General features: G+C 44.5%; 1 protein-coding gene across 1 annotated transcript in view; it reads right to left on the bottom strand.

The window, feature by feature from the left end:
* LOC126334722 (glutamate receptor ionotropic, delta-2-like) overlaps positions 1 to 20755 on the bottom strand; it is a 78228-nt gene extending 57473 nt beyond the window's left edge. The window contains exons 1-2 of the mRNA XM_049997297.1: positions 20543 to 20755; positions 11968 to 12240 (exon numbers count right to left, since the gene is read on the bottom strand). Of these exons, the coding sequence (XP_049853254.1) occupies positions 11968 to 12240; positions 20543 to 20755 (486 nt within the window). The remainder of the gene's footprint in view (positions 1 to 11967; positions 12241 to 20542) is intronic.
* Between the last annotated feature and the right edge of the window lie 2803 nt (positions 20756 to 23558).

The following is a 23558-nucleotide window of genomic DNA, read 5'->3' as shown; positions in this document are numbered from 1 at the left end:
AATGTGGCAAGAGCTAAAGTATCCCCAAAGACTGGAGGATTGCTAGAGTGATATCAATATTTAGAAAAGAAGATAAAGCCTGTGCAGCAACTACAGAGGAATAAGTTTACTAGATCAGCATACAAATGTATGCTAAGATTTTGAACACAAGACTTAAAAACATAACGGAAGCACTACTGCATGAGGAACAAATGGATTTTAGGAAAGGATGCTTTACAATAGATGCAGTTTTTATTTTACAACAGATAATTTAAAAAACGCAGACAATATAACGAAGAAACACACCTTGCTTTTATCGGCTTTAAAAAAGCTTTTGACAGTGTCAATAGACATAGAAATTGGAAGAAAATGACGAAGCGCAGATATGCAGAACATCTGATAAATGCAATGAAAAGTATGGATCAGAACACCGCTTTCACTTTAGATCTCAACGAAAAAAGGATTGACGAGATACCAACTAACAAAGGAGTATGACAAGCCTGCTGTATATCCTCAACTTTGTTTAACATTTACATACATGAAATAATGCAAATATGGAAACAGAATTTCAAAAATGTAGATACCTAGACATGTCAACTCTTTTAAACAGCTTATTATATGCTGAAGATGCACGCGATTCTAGATGATAAAGAAGAGGACCTTCAGAAACCTTACTGAAACACATAACTACGAAATATGATATGGAGATATCAACAAAAACAACTAAGACAACAGTCTCCATGGCGAAGGAACACATTAGAAACAAAATTATGGGAGATAAAAATATTTTAGAGCAATTAAACCACTTCAGTTACCTAGGATGTGAAGTAATGTATGGCTATAGAAATTAAGCTTAGTAAACTTAAATGTGGAGCATTTAACAGAAACCTTAAAAAGATAACTAGGAAAGACATTCATATTAAACTCTACAAAACAGTTGCAGACCCAGTTGCTCTATGGAAGCGATACCTGAGTGTTTAGCAAGAACGTCGTTTTCAGGCACAAGAATTAATATTCCTGGGACTAGTGAAACGTTACACGATAGAAGACATACTAAGGAATTAAGTTATTAGAGAAGAAGTAAAAGAAATTTCGGTCTGATTGATAAAACTGTAGAGTACAGGAGAAAATGGAACGAACACCTAAAAAGAATGGAAAATGATAGATAGACTCCCCTTAAAGGGTAGAAAACATAAGCGCTAAGGTAGAAGAGATACCGGAAGACCCCGCAACAATAGGTACAGGCAATTTCGTCTAATAGACGAAGAGGAGGAGAAGAAGAAGGACAAGATAATTTCATTATACACTCTAAGACCAAAACAAGCGATGCACCACGAGCAAAATACGCAAACTGGTCACAAATTGATATTGACACAGGTATCACCGGAAAATACAAAACTGTTGGCGGCTGATGTATGTATGTGCGACGCTGCAGCACAGTTTCACCACGCAGCAGTCAAGGATAGTAAACAGGGGAAATGTCGATATCGGGCATAAAGTCTTTGCGAATCTCATTCCACGTACTCAGTTGGACAGTAACTAGGCGTCGCAGACGCATGAACAATATACGAGGGTCACTCCAAAAGAAATGCACACTAATTTTGTAAAAACACAGTTTTCATTCTGCATGTGTGAAAGTTTTACAGTGTGTAGATACATCCTTTCCGCTTAGTTGAACCTGTTCCCGTGAATGGCGCCGTCACAGCATGTCTTCAAGATGGCTGCTACACTTGACGTTCGTCAGAAGCAACGTGCTGTCATAGAATTCCTGTGCTGTGAAAACGAGACAGTGGGAAACATCCACAAGAGGTTGAAAAAAGTGTATGGAGATGCTGCTGTCGATTGCAGTACAGTTAGTCGGTGGGCAAGCAGGTTATGTGATGAAAACGGGCACGGCGATATTGAGGATTGTCCTCACAGCGGCAGGCATCGTACTTCACACACACCAGACAATGTGCCGAGAGCTAACGAACTGGTGACTGCTGACAGACGCATCACAGTGAAGAAATTGTCACGTTACGTTGGGATAGCGGAAGGAAGTGTTTGCAGAATACTGAAAGTGTTGGCGTTAAAAAAGTTTGTGCCAGGTGGGTTCCCAGGATGTTGACAGTGGCTCACAAAGAAACAAGAAAAACGGTATGCATCGAACTTTTGGAACAGTACGAGAATGGTGGAGGTGAATTTCTTGGAAGAACTGTGACAGCTGATGAAACATGGATCCATCATTTTTCACCAGAGACGAAGAGGCAATCAGTGGAGTGGCGTCATGCAAATTCACCCAAGAAAAAAAAAATTCAAAACCACATCTTCTGCTGGGAAAGTTATGGTTACAGTGCATTTCGATTCCGAAGGACTCTTGCTTCTGAACATCATGCCAAGTGGAACCAGCATAAATTCTTATGCAAATGTGACGACACTGAAGAAACTTCAAGCTCGACTGAGTCGTGTTCGACCACATCGGCAAAAGCAGGATATTTCGCTGTTGTACGATAATGTACGGCCACATGTCAGTCAACAAACCATGGAAGCGATCACAAAACTCGGATGGACAACACTGAAACACCCGCCTTCCGCGTTACAGTCCTGACCTGGCTCCATGTGACTATCATCTCTTTGGGAAACTGAAAGACTCTCTTCGTGGAACAAGGCTTGAAGATGATGACTCCCTTCCGCACGCTGCCAAAAAATGAGTTCAACAGGTTGGTCCAGAAATTTACCGTGCGGGTATACAGGCGCTGGTTCCAAGATGGCTTAAGGCAGTTGAGATGGATGGAAAGTGTGTGGAGAAATGAAAATATTGTTCCTAAAGGATGTATCTACACAGTGTAAAACTTTCAAACATGTATAATAAAAGAGAGATTTGAAAAAAATAGTGTGCAATTCTTTTGGAGTGACCCACATACGTAGTTTTCAGCATTTCAGAAACGTCGTGCAATTGGGCTCAAAGATGCTGGTTGGAGCGAATCGCCTAAGTCTGAATGTGGGCAATGGCACGATTCGACGATGTTGGCAGAAAAGTGTGAAATCTGGTCTTATATAGGGTTAAGATGGACGCAGTCGACCTAGAGAGAATGCGAAGACCGAACAGTCGTCAGAGAGGGACGAGAGCCCCACCCATCATTATCGTCGATCCGATGAGCAACTGGTCCTTCAGTGACCACACGAAACATTTACATGCTGCTCATAGAAAGAAAGATAGGCTCACTCGTTTCCTTGCGCCAATTATCATTGACCACTGTAAACCAACAACACCCTTTGCAGTGGTCTCGGATACATTCGGTCTGAAATCTCATTCATCGGAGTAGAATTGTGTGCAGTGATGAATCCTGCTTCGAGCTGAGCCCCGATGACCAGCGAAGAGCTACGGTCGCAGGTTCGAATCCTGCCTCGGGCATGGATGTGTGTTATGTTCTTAGGTTAGTTAGGTTTAAGTAGTTCTACGTTCTAGCGGACTGATGACCACAGAAGTTAAGTCTCATTGTGCTCAGAGCCATTTGAACCACTTTGAACCAGCGAAGACGTGTCTGGAGACTCACTGGTGGTAGGATACCAACCTGAATGTCCGTCGCCATACGGCCCTACAACTAGGATCGATCGTCTGGGGTGCCACTTCATTTCACAGTAGGACGCCTTTGGTTGTCATCTGCTGCACCCCCTACGGCAGAGCGGTACATCGACAATGTGGTACGTCCCGTTTTGTTACCCTTCACGGCAAGCCGTCCTGGGCCTACTTTTCAGCAGGATAACGCCTGCCTGCACACGGCATGTCTTCGTGCTTGCCGTCCTACCTTGGTCACAGGGTCACTGGATATTTCCCCAGTTGACAATGTTTGGAGCAACGGGATTTTAAGGATCAATTTGGGCGGAATTTGGCCCAGTATCCCTCAGAGGGCATCAGGCAACTCTTTCAATCAATGCCAAGCCGAATAACTGCTTGCATAAGGGACAAAGATGTACTCATGCAGTACAAAAAATGTTCAAATGTGTGGAATTCCTAAAGGGCTAAACTGCTAAGGTCACCAGTCCCTAGACTTACACATTACTTAAACTAACTTATGCTAAGAACAACATACACACCCATGTCCGAGGTAGATCTCGAACCTGCAGCGGGAGGCGCAGCATACAGTACGAACTTAATCGATTTGAGAAGCTATTTCTCTTGAATAAATCATCCAATGTTTCTGAAATGGTTTGTCTGTACATGTGCATCACAGGTACGGATTTCCGTCCCATTCAGAGAATTCCTTCGTGGTGCGTCTTAGAGCATATTTCCCGATGTAGTAAAAAAAAATGTTGATGTCACATACTTCTGCAACAATAAAATCGACAAACATAAGTCTGGTGAGTCGTGGTGTGCCTTTCCTGGCACACCAGCTCTTTGACACGTCACTAGCGATTACCCGGCTGTACTACGATCTTTGCCCCTGTTGTGATCTGTGGGCTGCTTTGCAGTCGCGGCAGTTGGGGTCAGATTCGCTACAAGGCGGAAGGACCGTGGAGGAAAACACGCTGGCTCGGCCAGCAGCGGCGCGGCCGGTCTACCATGGCAGGCGGGCGCGAGTTTGTGGTGGACCTGCCTGATGTCAACTCCGGGCGCTGTTCGTCGCATTGCCTTGGTGCCTGTTTTCTCGGAGAGACCCATCCCTCAAGACCATCTCGAACAGCGCTCTCCATCGAAGGTGTAAGTGATTTTGGTACTTTCGTTTCGTTGAACGATTTGCGTTGCAGCGAGTGTACTTGTTGGTTGGTCGCCCTAACGTACTTGTTGCTGAAGTAAGACCAGCCGGCAAGGTGAGTGGCCGCATCGAGAACAGCAGTCACTACTTCCTTCAAAAGATCAGTATTCGAAATGAGCTAGTAACTGTAAGGTATTGAAGATATTAGATCAGAGTCTAGTTGTAATTTTCTGCATACCAAGCTTACACAATTGGCAGATACACTGCAGACCTTCTTTCTTTTTCTTTTGCTTGTGCCGTTTTTCCCGCGGAAACGCAGGGTGGGCATGGTTAATCGGCTGTGGCAATGTTAGTGAAAGGGGTGGCCCGATGTCCTTCCTGCCGCCACCCCGTACCCCCCAGGACGGAATTAGTGCACCCCAACGGTCTGCGACTTGTGTAAGCCATGGTACACTGCGAAACTGTTCAGATGTCTGCGAGTCGTGTCACTGAGGTGGGACGTGGGGACCAGCTCGGCACTCACCTACGGGGATGTGGAAAACCGAATAAAAACCACATCCACGCTGGCCGGCACACCGGCCGTCGTCATTAATCCGCCGGGCGGATTCGGTCTGGGGCCGCCGCGCACACCCGTGTCCAGGAAGCACCCGGTTAGCGCGCTCGGCTAACCTGGCGGGTCTACATTGCAGACCTATGCAACCAAATTAAAGTGCACAAAACCTAGTATCATTGTGAAGGTGAGCATTTGAATAACGTGATATTATCTTGAAATTTTTTTCAATTTCATCTCTGTACACATTTTCGGCCATAATCATATGTGGAAATATTGTTTGGCAAACTATGAGAGTGTAAAAGTCTGATACTATATTTTCAGCATCGGATTTGTTTACAGTTCTTAGTTCAAATGTTTTACAGCATCGATGTTGTTGTTGTTGTCTTCAGTCCTGAGACTGGTTTGATGCAGCTCTCCATGCTACTCTATCCTGTGCAAGCTGCTTCATCTCCCAGTACCTACTGCAACCTACATCCTTCTGAATCTGCTTAGTGTACTCATCTCTCGGTCTCCCTCTACGATTTTTACCCTCCACGCTGCCCTCCAATGCTAAATTTGTGATCCCTTGATGCCTCAAAACATGTCCTACCAACTGGTCCCTTCTTCTAGTCAAGTTGTGCCACAAACTTCTCTTCTCCCCAATCCTATTCAGTACCTCCTCATTAGTTACGTGATCTATCCACCTTATCTTCAGTATTCTTCTGTAGCACCACATTTCGAAAGCTTCTATTCTCTTCTTGTCCAAACTAGTTATCGTCCATGTTTCACTTCCATACATGGCTACACTCCAAACAAATACTTTCAGAAGCGACTTCCTGATACATAAATCTATATTCGATGTTAACAAATTTCTCTTCTTCAGAAACGCTTTCCTTGCCATTGCCAGTCTACATTTTATATCCTCTCTACTTCGACCATCATCAGTTATTTTACTTCCTAAATAGCAAAACTCCTTTACTACTTTAAGTGTCTCATTTCCTAATTTAATTCCCTCAGCATCACCCGATTTAATTTGACTACATTCCATTATCCTCGTTTTGCTTTTGTTAATGTTCATCTTATATCCTCCTTTCAAGACACTGTCCATTCCGTTCAACTGCTCTTCCAAGTCCTTTGCCGTCTCTGACAGAATTACAATGTCATCGGCGAACCTCAAAGTTTTTACTTCGTCTCCATGAATTTTAATACCTACTCCAAATTTTTCTTTTGTTTCCTTTACTGCTTGCTCAATATACAGATTGAATAACATCGGGGAGCGGCTACAACCCTGTCTCACTCCTTTCCCAACCACTGCTTCCCTTTCATGCCCCTCGACTCTTATTACTGCCATCTGGTTTCTGTACAAATTATAAATAGCCTTTCGCTCCCTGTATTTTACCCCTGCCACCTTTAGAATTTGAAAAGAGTATTCCAGTCAACATTGTCAAAAACTTTCTCTAAGTCTACAAATGCTAGAAACGTAGGTTTGCCTTTTCTTAGTCTTTCTTCTAAGATAAGTCGTAAGGTCAGTATTGCCTCACGTGTTCCAACATTTCTACGGAATCCAAACTGATCCTCCCCGAGGTCTGCATCTACCAGTAAAGAATTCGCGTTAGTATTTTGCAGCCGTGGCTTATTAAACTGATAGTTCGGTAATTTTCACATCTGTCAGCACCTGCTTTCTTTGGGATTGGAATTATTATATTCTTCTTGAAGTCTGAGGGTATTTCGCCTGTCTCATACATCTTGCTCACCAGCTGGTAGAGTTTTGTCATGACTGGCTCTCCCAAGGCCGTCAGTAGTTCTAATGGAATGTTGTCTACTCCCGGGGCCTTGTTTCGACTCAGGTCTTTCAGTGCTCTGTCAAACTCTTCACGCAGTATCGTATCTCCCATTTCGTGTTCATCTACATCCTCTTCTATTTCCATAATATTGTCCTCAAGTACATCACCCTTGTATAAGCCTTCTATATACTCCTTCCACCTTTCTGCCTTCCCTTCTTTGCTTAGAACTGGGCTGCCATCTGAGCTCTTGATATTCATACACGTGGTTCTCTTCTCTCCAAAGGTCTCTTTAATTTTCCTGTAGGCAGTATCTATCTTACCCCTAGTGAGATAAGCTTCTACATCCTTACATTTGTCCTCTAGCCATCCCTGTTTAGCCATTTTGCACTTCCTGTCAATCTCATTTTTGAGACGTTTGTATTCCTTTTTGCCTGCTTCATTTACTGCATTTTTATATTTTCTCCTTTCATCAATTAAATTCAATATTTCTTCTGTTACCCAAGGATTTCTAGCAGCCCTCGTCTTTGTACCTACTTTATCCTCTGCTGCCTTCACTACTACATCCCTCAGAGCTACCCATTCTTCTTCTACTGTATTTCTTTCCCCTATTCCTGTCAATTGTTCCCTTATGCTCTCTCTGAAACTCTGTACAACCTCTGGTTCTTTCAGTTTATCCAGGTCCCATCTCCTTAATTTCTCACATTTTTGCAGTTTCTTCAGTTTTAATCTACAGGTCATAACCAACGGAGTGTGGTCAGAGTCCACATCTGCCCCTGGAAATGTCTTACAACTTAAAACCTGGTTCCTAAATCTCTGTCTTACCATTATATAATCTATCTGATACCTTTTAGTATCTCCAGGGTTCTTCCACGTATACAACCTTCTTTCATGATTCTTAAACCAAGTGTTAGCTATGATTAAGTTGTGCTCTGTGCAAAATTCTACTAGGCGGCTTCCTCTTTCATTTCTTAGCCCCAATCCATATTCACCTACTATGTTTCCTTCTCTCCCTTTTCCTACACTCGAATTCCAGTCACCCATTACTATTAAATTTTCGTCTCCCTTCACTATCTGAATAATTTCTTTTATTTCATCGTACATTTCTTCAATTTCTTCATCATCTGCAGAGCTAGTTGGCATATAAACTTGTACTACTGTAGTAGGTGTGGGCTTCGTATCTATCTTGGCCACAATAATGCGTTCACTATGCTGTTTGTAGTAGCTTACCCGCATTCCTATTTTCCTATTCATTATTAAACCTACTCCTGCATTACCCCTATTTGATTTTGTGTTTATAACCCTGTAGTCACCTGACCAGAAGTCTTGTTTCTCCTGCCACCGAACCTCACTAATTCCCACTATATCTAACTTTAACCTATCCATTTCCCTTTTTAAATTTTCTAACCTACCTGCCCGATTAAGGGATCTGGCATTCCACGTTCCGATCCGTAGAATGCCAGTTTTCTTTCTCCTGATAACGACATCCTCCTGAGTAGTCCCCGCCCGGAGATCCGAATGGGGGACTATTTTACCTCCGGAATATTTTACCCAAGAGGATGCCATCATCATTTAATCATACAGTAAAGCTGCATGTCCTCGGGAAAAATTACGGCTGTAGTTTCCCCTGCTTTCAGCCGTTCGCAGTACCACCACAGCAAGGCCGTTTTGGTTAATGTTGCAAGGCCATATCAGTCAATCATCCAGACTGTTGCCCCTGCAACTACTGAAAAGGCTGCTGCCCCTCTTCAGGAACCACACGTTTGTCTGGCCTCTCAACAGATACCCCTCCGTTGTGGTTGCACCTACGGTACGGCCATCTGTATCGCTGAGGCACGCAAGCCTCCCCACCAACGGCAAGGTCCATGGTTCATGGGGGATATTGCTGTAAAACTTCAGTCACTTCTATTAGAAGCATTTATTGGTTCTTCGTTTATGTTGTTGTTTATTGATCTCTTAACTTATATTAATTGATGTTTGCTTGGTGTTTACCGTGTTTCTTGCGGTCTGTTTGTGTTCCAGTTTTCTGCGTGCTGGGGTGTGTGGGAGCGACGCCACGTTCTGCTTCGGCGCACAGAAGCTGTGACGTGTTGTCTAATGGGAGGTGACTCCCCGTTGGGACCTGGCGTTTAGGTGTTGTTTTGGATGGCTGGTCTGCTGCTTCCGGCATTTTAACTTAAGTCAACATTTGCCCAGGGCAGCCTGGCGTCACTGCCCGTTTGGTAGACATTTAAAAAAATGGATGTTTTAATTTGCTTGTGAAGCTATTGTATTAATTAACTTGTTGTGCTCCTTGTGTTATTTGGGTTCGTAACCAACTGGTGTGCCTTGTAAATCACTTTCACATTGCTGATTATTGCCAAAAAAGAAAAAACTATCTATCCCACCTTTAAAATCACCTTCAGATTGTAATTTATGTTTCTTAGGTATTGAAATCTCCGTGGCTCATCTTTTAAGTCACTTGTTGTGATTGTATATTTGATATTGTCTTAAACACGGCCACGTGTTGATCGCCTCTTATCTCTTTTATAAAAGCTTGTTTTGAATAAATCGTTAGTTATTGATTTGCTAGTTGTTGTGTTAAGGACTGACATAGTTGAGGGCCTTGACTTCCCAAGCTAAGTGTACCCCTCACCCCGACTTCGTAAGTCACACCTGGACCTGAACTCGAGGCACGAAATTTCGGAACTGTGCCCCTACCAACTACGCAACCAGCGCAGATGATTTAGCGATGTGCGTGGAGCCTGAGGAAGCAGTGTCGAACCTTTGACTGTCATTTTCTCGGAAGCTATTGTATGTTGGTACCTAAACCAAAATGTGTGTCTCTTTATTTTCATCCTTCTATGATCCTGAGGAGGTGGAAGAGATTAGTTTTAACATCCCGTCGACGACGAGGTCGTTGGAGACAGGACACATGCTCGGATTAGGGAACGATGGAAAAGGAATGCGGCCATGCTATTCCGAAGGAATCAACCTGGCATTTGCTTCAAGCAATTTAGGGAAATCTTTGAAAACATCTAAGTAAGGTGGCCAGACGCAGGTTTCAACCGTCCTCCTTCCAAATGCGAGTCCGCCAATGCGCTACCCCACTCGGCGTCTCTATAATCCTGCCAAGTTTCCACTATGTCGGAGAGCGAATTACGTCGGGCTCGACCTGCTAATTATAGTGGAATTAATTTGTGACAGTGAAAACATTGCAGAATGTCGGGGGAAAGGCACTGTCAAATAGTGTTCTTTAAGGGGAGATTTACTGTCATTGGCCAGAAAAAAAGCATTTTCTTTGAGTAGTTTGTTCTCGGGATGTGTTACAGATATCAATGTCAAATGCTTCAAATGGCTCTGAGCACTATGGGACTTAACATCTGAGGTCATCAGTCGCTTAGAACATAGAACTGCTTAAACCTAACTAACCTAAGGACATCACACACATCCATGCCCGAGGCAGGATTCCAACCAGCGACCATAGCGGTCGCGCGGTTCCAGAGTGAAGCGCCTAGAACCGCTCGGCCACACCGACCGGCCTATCAATGTAAAATTTGGTCAAAATAATTATTGATATTTCCTCTACAAACTGGAATTTTTTTGACCGGAAATGTCTAAAAGCAAAGGCGGAAGTGCCGTCGGAACAAAACAAAATTACAATGTAGACCTCCACGCGCAGTATCTCACAGGTCAGCCGGCTCGTCTGAGATCAAAATTGAGTTGACGTTAGCGAAGTATATAAGATTCTTTAGGAGCTGTACCTTGCTTAAGCTATTTGGACCATACGAAACAAAAAGGCGGCCATTTGAAAAAAAATAGGGTTTTTCATCGATTTTTCGACTTCATCGACCACGTAAAAATATTTGTAGTTGATGTATCGCAATAAAAGTTGTACAACTCCAAGAAAATTTAGTTAGTTTCGTCGGAAACAAAGAATCAAGTCAATCGGTTCAGTATATTTGAAGCTACAATACCGCGCGATAAACAAAACGTCGTTTCGAGCAAAACGCGTCTGAAGTTTTGACTACATATAAATGCAATATTATGCAACGTACGTTCTATCAGCTATTCTGGGTCCATAAACTAGTCCTTCCTCTCCGTCAGAGAGCGTTTTGCTCGATCTGGGCCATCGTGCGCTGCTCCAGAGCCGCTCGTACGAGCGGTTTTCGGCCGCTTGAATCCGGTGGTCGTCCGAATACTTAGCGAACTGCGTCGAATAGAGTCCCAGGGTTACGTGCATCGTTTTCATGGTCTTCCAAATTGCTGAATACCCTTCCTTGAAGCTGCTCACTGCCAGTAATGTCGCAATCTCCACAGTATTCGCACCAGAATGCAAATACTTGGGGGCTAACTTCCAAACACACACGTTTAAGAATGAGATTTTGACTCTGCAGCGGAGTGTGCTCTGATATGAAACTTCCTGGCACATTAAAACTGTGTGCCGGACCGAGACTCGAACTCGGGTCCTTTGCCTTTCGCGAGCAAGTGCTCTACCAACTGAGCTACCCAAGCACGACTCACGCCCCCTCCTCACAGCTTTACTTCTGCCAGTACCTCTTCTCCTACCTTCCAAACTTTACAGAAGCTCTGCTGCGAACCTTGCAGAATTAGCACTCCTGAAAGAAAGGAGCACTTGCCCGCGGAAGGCGAAGGTCCCAGGTTCGATTCTCGGTCCGGCACACAGTTTTAGTCTGCCAGGAAGTTTCACACGCGTTTAAACTTTCATTTGAATTTTATGTGTTTCCTCCCAAGCACCAGTACAAGAATTCGTCCTCCGAAAGATAAAATCTGGTGCGTGAAAAAAGCCGATTTCAGGCAGGTGCATTTTCTTGTTCAACCGCGAATAACAAAGATTTCAGGGGTGGATTCTAAACACTTTTATGGAGCCAAAAAAACAATTTTAAAAAATCGATTTCTTGAACCAAAAGATAGTAAACCTCCCCTTAAGTGACCCCATTGATGGCAAAGGTGCAGCATGAAGATGAACGTCACTTTCTCGAAGAGCAGCCCAACTCACAGTGGCGGCGGCGTGCAGCACGTGGCCCTCCAGGTCCCACCTGGGGTTGCGGCCTCCGCGCAGTCGCAGATCCTGCAGAACGGAGGCGGGCAGGCTGTGGAGCGGCAGCGCGGGGTGCGGGCGGTACACGGACACCTGCCGCAGCATGCCGCCCGCGTCGCTCGTCACCCACGTGACCTCACTGTCCATCCGCAGCGGCAGGCCCTCCTCGGGCTGGCTCGCACTCACCACCAGCCAGCGGGCGGAGATCCCCAGCAGGCCCGCCGATGCGCTCTGGAAAAGTCACGCGTCACCCTTCAGCACTGGCGTGGTACAATGCCCAAGCCGTACGTCTAGGCACTGGCTGCAGTCTGACTCGCAGGTAGGGTGGGATGGGCGGGGGAGGCGGTCCCGAGTTCGAGTCTCGGTCCGCCAGCAGGTTTCATATCAGCTCACACTCCGCTGCAGAGTGAAAATCCCGTTCTGGAAACACCCTCCAGGCTTCATGTACGCTCCACAAAGCTTTTTAACATGGTTCTACTGTCAATGTCAAGACTGCACTAAAAATCAGATGTGTAACACCCACATGCCTAATTGTGGTGTATGGTGGAGATACTTCCACTGTTTGACCCTCATTCCTGGTATTCAAGTATGGAATCGTCAATATGTCTGAGTCTGACATCATTTTACAACTAGGTGCATATCCTGCCACTTGGGTAGTGGACATGCAAGAACTTGCTCGCAAATTATATGCTTGTACACTTGTGGTCAACACTCGGAATATACTGTGTCTCCGCAATATCCTTTCTTTCAGGAGTGCAAGTTCTCCAAGGTTCGCAGGAGAGCTTCAGTAAAGTTTGGAAGGTAGGAGACGAGGTACTGGCAGAAGTTAAACTGTGAGAACGGGGCGTGCTTAGGTAGCTCAGCTGGTAGAACACTGGCCCGCGAAAGGCAAAAGGTCCTGGGTTCGAGTCTCGGTCCGGCACACAGTTTTAATCTGCCAGGAAGTTATAATCTTAATAATGTACGTAGGTAATGTACGTAGGTAATGAAATTTCCATGAAAATGATGCTACACGACGCGACTATTTAGATGCACTTTTAATAACTTTTCTTGTGTTTTGACCACACTTTTATTTTTCCAACAACTCGTGATCTCGTGATCGAGAACGTTGTATCTAATGAACAATTTTATATGACTGCCTTTGAAAATGACGGAAATTAAAAATGCGTACGGTTGTTGGAAAAACAAAAGTATAGTCAAAACATAAAGAAATGTATTAAGAATAATGATTTCGTGTGGTTCAGTGAACTGATGCAAATCTTTCAATTGGACGCCATTTCAACTACTTGTGTATCCCTGACCTACGACAGATATTCGTCCGCTGACAGAAAACCTACATTTTGTCGTGGAAAGCAAAACAGTGGCGACTCCTCATATCGCGGAGAGGTGAAGGTCAGGTTAAAATGAAGAGCGAAAAGTCCGCGGTCCCACTGAGATTCCATCCTGCGACGTTTTGGTTTCTAGAAACGTTCTTACCGCTTTTTTCCCATCTCTTTCTTCTTTTTACGTTAGTGGTTCTCTGCGATTGTCACGTGACGTCTTTTCAATTTCGTCGATTAGAACTTCACTGACATTTTTATTGTATAGGGGAATCGCTAGACCACCAAGCCCACCATGTTATTAAGTAGATCATCTATACAGGTTGTTAGGGACAGATGCTTTTACGTCGGTATACTGAACAATATTACTTCTCTACTTACTTCATTTGCAGACTGTTATAGCAATTAGGATTAGTACGTTTTTAGGTTGGTTAGTACTTGCAAGTACATGTGGCCAGAGAAAGCCATTAATGCCTAGCTTTCCGTGGGCAGTAGGTCAGGTTTTATTTGTGAACGTGGGGACGCAAAACGGATAGTCTATACCGACACGGGTAATCCCCTTAGTGGCTCAATTACGGCCATGCAGATACGATCAGGTAGTAAATTATGTGACATGTTTGTGGGAAGAGTGCTAGCGCAGAAAAAGAAACTAACAGACTGCAGTGGATATACATTAAGATAACAATGATTGCAATATCTGCACGTACACCCCTAAGACCCTTCAGGTTCTGATAAGTGAGTTTGCAAGTATCATAAAATGACATAAATAGCCATACCTTTTGTCTTTAGTGTCTTAGAAGCACACAAATTTTACACAGCCAAGGGCCCTTTGATCTTAGTATGTGAATTAAATTTGAAATTAATACCTCTACCCATTCCTAACAAAAAGGAACTAGACTGGAGAACTCATTGTGTAAACAGTCACTACTCCATCTCCGATAGCTTCCTAGTGACTCTTGCCAATATTGTCCTCCATAAAACAAAAGTGAAAAGGCAAATACTTAATGCAGTAGAAACCAGACTTCAAATTTCCACAGTCTCGTACCGCGCACCGCGGAATTTGAATCCGTGCCAGACGCCACGGTGGTCAAAGACCCCTAGAGGTCTCTGCACCATCGCGCCTAAGACGTGGTAGCACGCGCCTCCTGGCCCACATTTAGTGTGAGGGCGCCACAGTGGAACACGTGGTCCTAGTAGCCAATAGCGGCGCCCTTGATCATGGATTTAATCGCCTACCTCTCGCTCAGCCACTTCCCCCAAGATCCCCCTCCCCCCTGGTGTCTCCCTTCTTCTCCACCCCCAACCCGTTGCCGTGTCTTTACCGTTGTGTCCCACCCTCTCTCCATCTCCATAGCCTCGCCTCCTTTCCCAATGCAACTTTCACCATCTATCCCTCCAAGATGATGAGCTTCGCCCTGACATCTACCCTTCTGACCATCTCTAACCCCATCTTCCTGCCTCCTCCTCAGGGCTCCCTCTCCTCCACCTCCCTTCTCCTGCTCAGCTTCCCCCTCCTACTCCCCCCCTCTCTTGTGCTCCCCTACAGTGTCTCTGCACTTCCTCCTGCCTTGTCTTCCCTCTTAATCACCTGCCCCACCAGTCTCCTGCCTCTTAGTGTACCCGCTGATGCCCCTACTCTCTTTATCCTGCCACCTCCCCTACTGCCCCTTGCTCTCCCTACTTTTTCCATCATCTCCGGCCTCTGATTCGGCAAGTCCCACCGGGCAGTTTTATTCTTCATTGTGTGTGCTCCAAGTGTGTTTTAAGTGTGTTGTTCTGGACATGTCCGAAATTACAGATACCATCTTAGTATATAAATGAGAAAATTGACATCTGGCGCAATTCCTACATTGATGCCTTTTGGTGCATGAGTGGCCTCATAAAATGTACTTCTGAGCTGTAACATTGCTTTGACAGCTAAATAGATGAGTGAACTATTGGGCTTGTATACAAATGTAAACCCCAGCCACAGCTGATGTCTATGAGTTACAATATCCCACATCAGTGTAGAGCTGTAGTGAGGGCTACTGTTTTGAATTTCCCAGAAGTAGGGCCTGTCGTATGAAAAAAATATCACATGCTAAAAATCTAATTGAAAGTGACACATGATATCCACCATTCCTCACCTGCCATTTGGGAATATAACAAGAACAAATGTTACATGATAGATATAGCAGAAGTTCTGTGTTTTAACGAAATGTAACTAATGGATTTGTTTATAAAATATTCTTTCTGCTGCCTGTCTTAGTTTTCTTTCTTAAGTATGGACTACATAGCAATGGAAGACACATGACTTGTTAAAAAAAAAAAAAAAAAAAAAAAAAACATGTCAGTGTGACCCTCTTTTTCTCCATAGAAATCAATGACATGGTGGAAAACAACTTTTTTACTATTGCCAGTCACGATTTTGTTTTTCAAATACAGGGTATACAGCAATAGCAGATGAATGATGTTTTTTAAAAACATTAGTGTTGTCCTCTTTGTTTACAGAGGAATCAGTTGATGGTGGTGATTAAAATACAAGAGAGAACATTCTGGGAAGAATTCTGCAACACATTTCTTCCTTCCACATATATCTCACAAAATGACCACATTGCGAAAATCTAAGCAATTACAGCTAATGCAAAGGTTTGCAGACAATAATTCATTCCAGACACTGTTCATGGATTGGATAGGGACGGCACATAAATGATGAATGTATCGCAAGTACTCTCCACCACACTCTATAAGGTAGCATGCTGGTGTTATACATCTGATTTTTGGTACAGTTTTTGTACCTACAACACCATAATCTGGGAAAAGCTTTATGGAGAATGCAAGCGGGAAAATCTGTGTTTCATTTCACATGATGGTTCAGTCGGATCTTGGCAGCAATAGAGAGGCTTTGACGTGCCATCGATAACTAGTGAGACTCTGTTCCGTCTTTGGAACGAAATGTAAGTATTTGGAGCTTTTTTTCTACCATCAGTCACAGTTTTCTTTTTAAACAAGGCGTGTATTTTGAGTGGCAGACACTCTCCATGTTACTGTCTACTGCAAGTATCCAGAGATTTTTGATCAGACAGTATATGCCTAGTGTTGACCACAAGTGTACAAGCATCTAATATGCGAGGAAGTTCGTGCATGTCCACTACCCAAGTGGCAGGATATGCACCTAGTTGTAAAACGGTATCAGAGTCAGGCATATTGACGATTCCATACTTGAATACCAGGAATGAGGGTCAAACAGTGGAAGTATCTCCACCATACACCATAATTAGGCATGTGGGTGTTACACATCTGATTTTTAGTGCAGTCTTGACAATGACAGCAGAACCATGTTAAAAAGCTTTATGGAGCGTAGATACAATATTATCTATTGGAAGATATGGAGGGAGCTCAAATGTAGATTAGGTACCGATGGGGAGGTAGTTTGATCATGTCATTCTCTAAGGCTCTATCAGTTTCTACCTGTAAGCATCCTATAGCAAGCAACAATACTGTGTAAGAGGAATGACAGGCAAAATGTAGGCAATCTCTTTTAGTAAAGATTTCCTGCATCTGCTATGTATGTGACAATAAAACACAGTCTTTGGTTCACCCATACATGCGATCTAAGTACTGTCATACAGGATAATCACTATGTTGCACTGTATCTTTGTATGTATAGATGCTATCTAGAAATTTGTAATTACTACAAACTTAAGTGATGGATTTAGTATACATTTCACAAATGACCAGGGGATATACTTTATTCTTAGTGGAATTGATGACACCTGTGTTACACATCTGATCTCATTTGATACTTAACTTTCAGGGATAGATTAGTGGTATGGGGTGTTAATAGCCAAGGTTTTGTGGTAATAGGAATCTGCAACAGAAGCTATGGGCTTTAATGTAAACGCTAGATGTCAGAGGGATACAAAATCACATATATGTACCTCGATTGATGAATGACAAAACATTGTAGTATCATTGTAACATATTGTACTTAGAAAAGAGCGATGATACACCAAACACATATGTGGTTGTTGCAGTTCCTATGTGGTTACTGTACAGATGTTTCATATTTTTGAAGTTTGGGACCAAAGAATGTGGAACCCTATACGGAAGAACATGCCATGGTGATGGAATGTTAATGATGTCTCATCCCTGGGAGTATCCCAGATGGTTAAGAGGACAGCAAGTTAAAGCAAGTGCACTGCCCAAATGACAGGAGTTATGTGCTGTCTCTAGCCAAAAGCTGAAATAAAAATCTACAACGTTATTACAGCTGAAACGTCTGTCTCTGTGCCTATGCTTAATAGAAACGAGACCACTAGTTGCAATATCTAAACCTGGAAGGAACTGCTATGGATGTTACTGTGTTTGTATGAAGTGTAGACATAGCACCCATTCACTTTATGCACCCAAAGACTATGACAAGACAAGGGGGCTCTGTGGAACATTGCACACCAAGATACAGTGGTGGGGCCACACTGTCTAAGGCTTTAAGACATATCCCACCTGCTCTTGGCTTGGAATGAGTTTCTTTATGCGTTTATTCAGGTGTGCAACCAACAGCTCCCCACCTTGTCATTCCACACTGGATTTCTAAATCGACCAGATGCGGCAATGGGTGGCAGGCACTTTCACCCCAAGTGATGTAGCGCATTGACATGTAGTGATGGCGTTTGACCTGAGGTGGAAGCATCTGTTGGCACTTGGTCGGCAGAGAGCAATAGGGTCCAGAGTGGTATTTGTTTACATAAATGAAATTTCCTATCCCACTCTCTCCTACAACATGCACACAGTTGCTTAGCATCAAAAGTATTGTATTTACGATTATCTACGTGTGCACTTGGATGACAGCTTGGAAAGTATGTCAGTAATTGTTTTATTAGCAAACTATCTCGCATTTCCTGTCTTTTTATACTTAGCACAACACTGCACTGAAAATTCCTAAATAAACAAACCAGGTTATTTCATTTGGATTTTCTTAATTTCCACCCATTTTTTCTGCTGGCTATGTCCACTTTAATGTTGAACTGTCAGATTTACCATGGATAGCCATGATTGGTTGTGTCGATCGTAAATTATACTGATAAAGATAAAAGTGACAAACGTAAAGATGCACCCATCTTATGTAATAAATCAGAGCATTAAGTGTCCTAAATACAAAAACATAGAAACAATGCAGACTGTGATTCACATGCCTCAGCCAAGAGGAGAACAGCCCATTACTTTATATGTAATGCATTCGGCCTAGATGGAAGGGTATGGCGAAGGGAGAGACCTGTCTGAGACAGCACTATCTCTGTGCCACTACTGAAGAACAGGTTGCAGTTGAGTATTTCAATAGTTTTAAGAGTACACAACAAAATTACTGACTATTAGAACTGCGCTTTGGTAATACCAGTTGACTGTAGTATCACGCACACAGGGTATAAAAGCGCAGGGCATTGGCGGAGCGTCGGCAGGTGTGGCCGAGCGGTTCTAGGCCCGTCAGTCTGGAACCACGTGACTGCTACGGTCGCAGGTTCGAATCCTGCCTCGGGCATGGATGTGTGTGATGTCCTTAGGTTAGTTAGGTTTAAGAAGTTCTAAGTTCTAGGGGACTGATGACCTCAGATGTTAAGTCCCATAGTGCTCAGTGCCATTTTGAACCATTGGCGGAGCATCATTAGTATTCAGGTAATTCATGTAAAAAGGTTTCTAACGTGATTATGGCTGGGCGACAGAAATTAACAGATGCTGAACATGGAGTAGCAGTTGAAGCTAGATTCTAGGGAATTCAGTATTCTGAAGTCCATAGTATCAAGAGTGTGCCGGAAATACCAATTTTCAGATACTACCTCTCACTATGGACAACGAAGTGGCCAACAGACTTCATTTAACAACCAAGAGCAGCAGACTTTGCTTAAAAATGTTCAAATGTGCGTGAAATATTATGGCACTTAACTGCTAAGTTTACACACTACTTAACCTAAATTATCCTAAGGACAAACACACACACCCATGCCCGAGGGAGGGCTCGAACCTCCGCCGGGACCAGCCGCACAGCCCATGACTGCAGCGCCCTAAACCGCTCGGCTAAGCCCGCGCGGCGTTTGCTTAGAGTTATCAGTGATAACAGACGAGCAGAACTGCGTGAAATAAACATAGAAATCAGTGTGGGACGTACGACGAATACATCCCTTATGACAGTACGGCGAAATCTGCCGTTAATAGGCTGTGGCATCAGACGACCAACACAGGTGTCTTTGCTGACAGCAAGACATTGCCTGCCACGCCTCTGCTCGGCTCGTGACCATATCAGTTGGGCCCTAGATGACTGGAAAACCGTGGCCTGGTCAGATGAGTGTCGATTTAGTTCATAAGAGCTATTAGTAGGGTTCCAGTGTGGTGCAGACCCAACGACGCCATGGACACAGGTCGTCTACGAGGCATGTTGCAATCTGGTGATGGCTGTTTTTACAAGGAATACACTGGATCCTCTGGTCCGACTGAACCCATCATTGACGTAAATGGTTATGTTCGGATACTTGGAGACCATTTCATGGACTTCATGTTCCCAAATAACGACGGAATTTTTGTGGATGACAACGTGTCATGTCACTGGGGCACAGCTGTTCCCAATTGGTTTGAAGAATGTTCTCGACAGTTCAAATGGTTCAAATGGCTCTGAGCACTACGGTACGTAACATCTGAGGTCATCAGTCTCCTAGAACTTATAACTACTGAAACCTAACTAACCTAAGGGCATCACACACATCCATGCCCGAGGCACGATTCGAACCTGCGACCGTAGCGGTCGCGCGGTTCCAGATTGAAGCGCCTAGAACCGCTCAGCCACACGGCCGGCCTTTAGACAGTTAGAGCGGATAATTGGGGCACCCAGATCGCATGAACCAGATTGAACATATATGGGACAGAAGCGTTGTGTCACGAAATCCTGCACTGTCAACACTTTCGCAATTGTGAATAGGTATGGAGGCCATATGGCTCCATGTTTCCGCAGGAGATTTCCAACGACTTGTTGAGTTCATGCCACGTCGATTTGCTGCACTAAGCTGGGCAGGAGGAAGTCTGAGACGATATTAGGAGATGTCAAGGACTTCTGTCACCTCAGCTGATGTTTCAAACTGTCTCTTTAGCTGTATATTCAATAAGCGGACTGGTAATGAACACTTCACTTACTTCTGCTACAACGCTGCATGGGTACTTGCAGCAGCAATTTATGTGGAGTACAGTACCTGCTGGAAGATCCTGCGGTTCTGCGGACAGTCGTAGTGGAGGAGGATGAGCGAGCTGCTGCAGCGCGGGATGGCGGACAGCGGCGGCGCCTGCAGTAGCCACACCCCCTGCTGCTGGCCCAGCACACGCCTGGCCACGCGAACGCTGTCTGCGGCAGGAGGACTCGTCTCAGACAGGCGCAGGCGGCGCGTGCGCGAGGCACTGTCTGACATCCTGTTGTTCGTCAGATGTCCACTGGTTCTTAGGAAGTCATTACTTGTGCCATGTTGAACAAATATTTTGCCATATACAGGGTGTTAAAAAGGGTACGCCCAAACTTTCAGGAAAAATTCCTCCCACACAAAGAAAGAAAATATGTTTACTTTCCATGTTAGGGATCATTTTATTACTTCTCTTCAAATCACATTAATCATGGAATGGAAACACACGGCAACAGAACGTACCAGCGTGACTTCAAACACTTTGCTACAGGAAATGTTCAAAATGTCCCCCATTAGTGAGAATACATGCATCCACCCTCCGTCGCATGGAATCCCTGATGAGCTGATGCAACCATGGAGAAGGGCGTATTGTATCACAGCCGTCCACAATACGAGCACGAAGAGTCTCTACATTTGGTACCGGGGTTGCGTAGACAAGAGCCTTAAAATGCCCCCATAAATGAAAGTCAAGAGGGTTGAGGTCAGGAGAGCGTGGAGGCCAGGGAATTGGTCCGCCTCTACCAATCCGTCGGTCACCGAATCTGTTGTTGAGAAGCGTACGAACACTTCGACTGAAATGTGCAGGAGCTCCATCGTGCATGAACCTCATGTTGTGTCGCACTTGTAGAGGCAAATGTTCTAGCAGCACAGGTAGAGTATCCCGTATGAAATCATGATAACGCGCTCCATTGAGCGTAGGTGGAATAACATGGAGCCCAATCAAGACATCACCAACAATGCCTGCCCAAACGTTCACAGAAAATCTGTGTTGATAACGTGATTGCATAATTGCGTGCGGATTCTCGTCTGCCCACACATGTTGATAGTGAAAATTTACAATTTGATCACGTTAGAATGAAGCCTCATCCGTAAAGAGAACATTTGCACTGAAATGAGGATTGACACATTGCTGAATGAACCATTCGCAGAAGTGTACCCGTGGAGGCCAATCAGCTGCTGATAGTGCCTGCACACGCTGTACATGGTACGGAAACAACTGGTTCCCCCGTAGCACTCTCCATGCAGTGACGTGGTCAACGTTACCTTGTACAGCAGCAATTTCTCTGACGCTGACATTAGGGTTATCGTCAACTGCACGAAGAATTCCCTCGTCCATTGCGGGTGTTCTCTTCGTTCTAGGTCTTCCCCAGTCGCGAGTCATAGGCTGGAATGTTCCGTGCTCCCTAAGACGCCGATCAATTGCTTCGAACGTCTTCCTGTCGGGACACCTTCGTTCCGGAAACCTGTCTCGATACAAACGTACCGCTCCACGGCTATTGCCACGTGCTAATCCATACATCAAATGGGCATCTGCCAACTCCGCATTTGTAAACATTGCACTGACTGCAAAACCACGTTCGCGATAACATTAACCTGTTGATGCTACGTACTGATGTGTTTGATGCTAGTACTGTAGAGCAATGAGTCGCATGTCAACACAAGCACCTCAGTCAACGTTACCTTCCTTCAATTGAGCCGACTGGCGGTGACTCGAGGAAGTACCGTACACACTGACGAAACAAAAATGAGCTCTAACATGGAAGTTAAGCGTTTCCGGACACATGTCCACATATCTTTTCTTAATTTGTGTGTGAGGAATGTTTCCTGAAAGTTTGGCCGTACCTTTTTGTAACACCCTGTGGTAGTGGAATTAAGAGACGGAAATCACGATTACATGATAGTGTACAGGATGGGCGTATGGGAAGACGGTGGGCGTTATGGAATGAATAGGGTAATTTTTAGATAAAGGCCATTTATTGGCGAAAGCATGTTGAAAGGGGTTACATAGGCCTATGGAGGTGAGGGTGAGCCGGAGCGTAGAGTTTAGCGAGTCATAGTTCGCGAAGCTAACGAAAGTGGTTGTCTGCCAAAACTAAGTCCACAGTACCGCAGCACCGGGAGAAGCGGGAGATGTTCAATGCTACAGGGCGAGCATCCGACTCGCGGGTGAGCAAGAATACAAGAGATGGGGCCCGGCGACGGGTGGCCGGGTATATTCGACACACCACTCGGCTTCCTCCGCCCTGATTGGTCAGGACCGAGCAAACCGTGAGGGCGGCATGGAAATTTCCAGAGCGTTACCCGCTAAGCGACGCCTGGGTCGGGGTTACCACGTAAACACGTGATAGAGGCGGGTGGCCAAGGTGCCCTTCCTCGGTGCTGACTTTCTGTTACAAGATCGCGGGACGAAAGAATTAACAGGCAGGTAACACTGCCTGCCTTGGCTTGGACGCAATGGAAAAATGAAGTTACCGTTTGGAAGCTCATATAATAAAGTAAAATCTCATATTGTCTGGCTCATTTTTACAATAGAAAAGAGCAACCGTTGTTGTCAGGAGATGGTCTTTGATGCCCAAAATCTAAACTACCGGTCTTAGAAAGTGAGAAAAAAACGAAATGAGACTTCACGGTGCGAGTGGGTGTGTTGTGTTACATTAGTGATTACAAATTCGAATCAAATTTTCAAAAAACGTGACAGTATCATCCCACTTACCAGCATGACATTGTACCCTGTCAGTCCTGTTGCATCTACCGATTCAATTAAAATGGGTGTCAGAAATTCCTGTACCCCTTCCTGACGCAAATTGGCCCACAACTATTGTGAGGTCGTTGATGACCTGCATACTGCCAGTGGCTTCTGAGCTGGTCTCACACATGTTCTACTGGAGACAGATCTTGTGATTTTGCTGGTTACAGGAGTACCTCAACACAAGGCTTTTAGTTCATAGAGAAACGTGCCATCTTTGGACGATTTTATAGTTGATAAATTACGCCACGATACTGTCGCATGAAAGCAGAAAGGTGGAAGGAGTAT

This window comes from Schistocerca gregaria, chromosome 1, assembly GCF_023897955.1.
Source record: "Schistocerca gregaria isolate iqSchGreg1 chromosome 1, iqSchGreg1.2, whole genome shotgun sequence".
NCBI classification, from domain to species: domain Eukaryota; kingdom Metazoa; phylum Arthropoda; class Insecta; order Orthoptera; family Acrididae; genus Schistocerca; species Schistocerca gregaria.
Note: the sequence above shows the minus strand (reverse complement) of the source record. Positions and strands in the feature narration are given on the sequence as shown.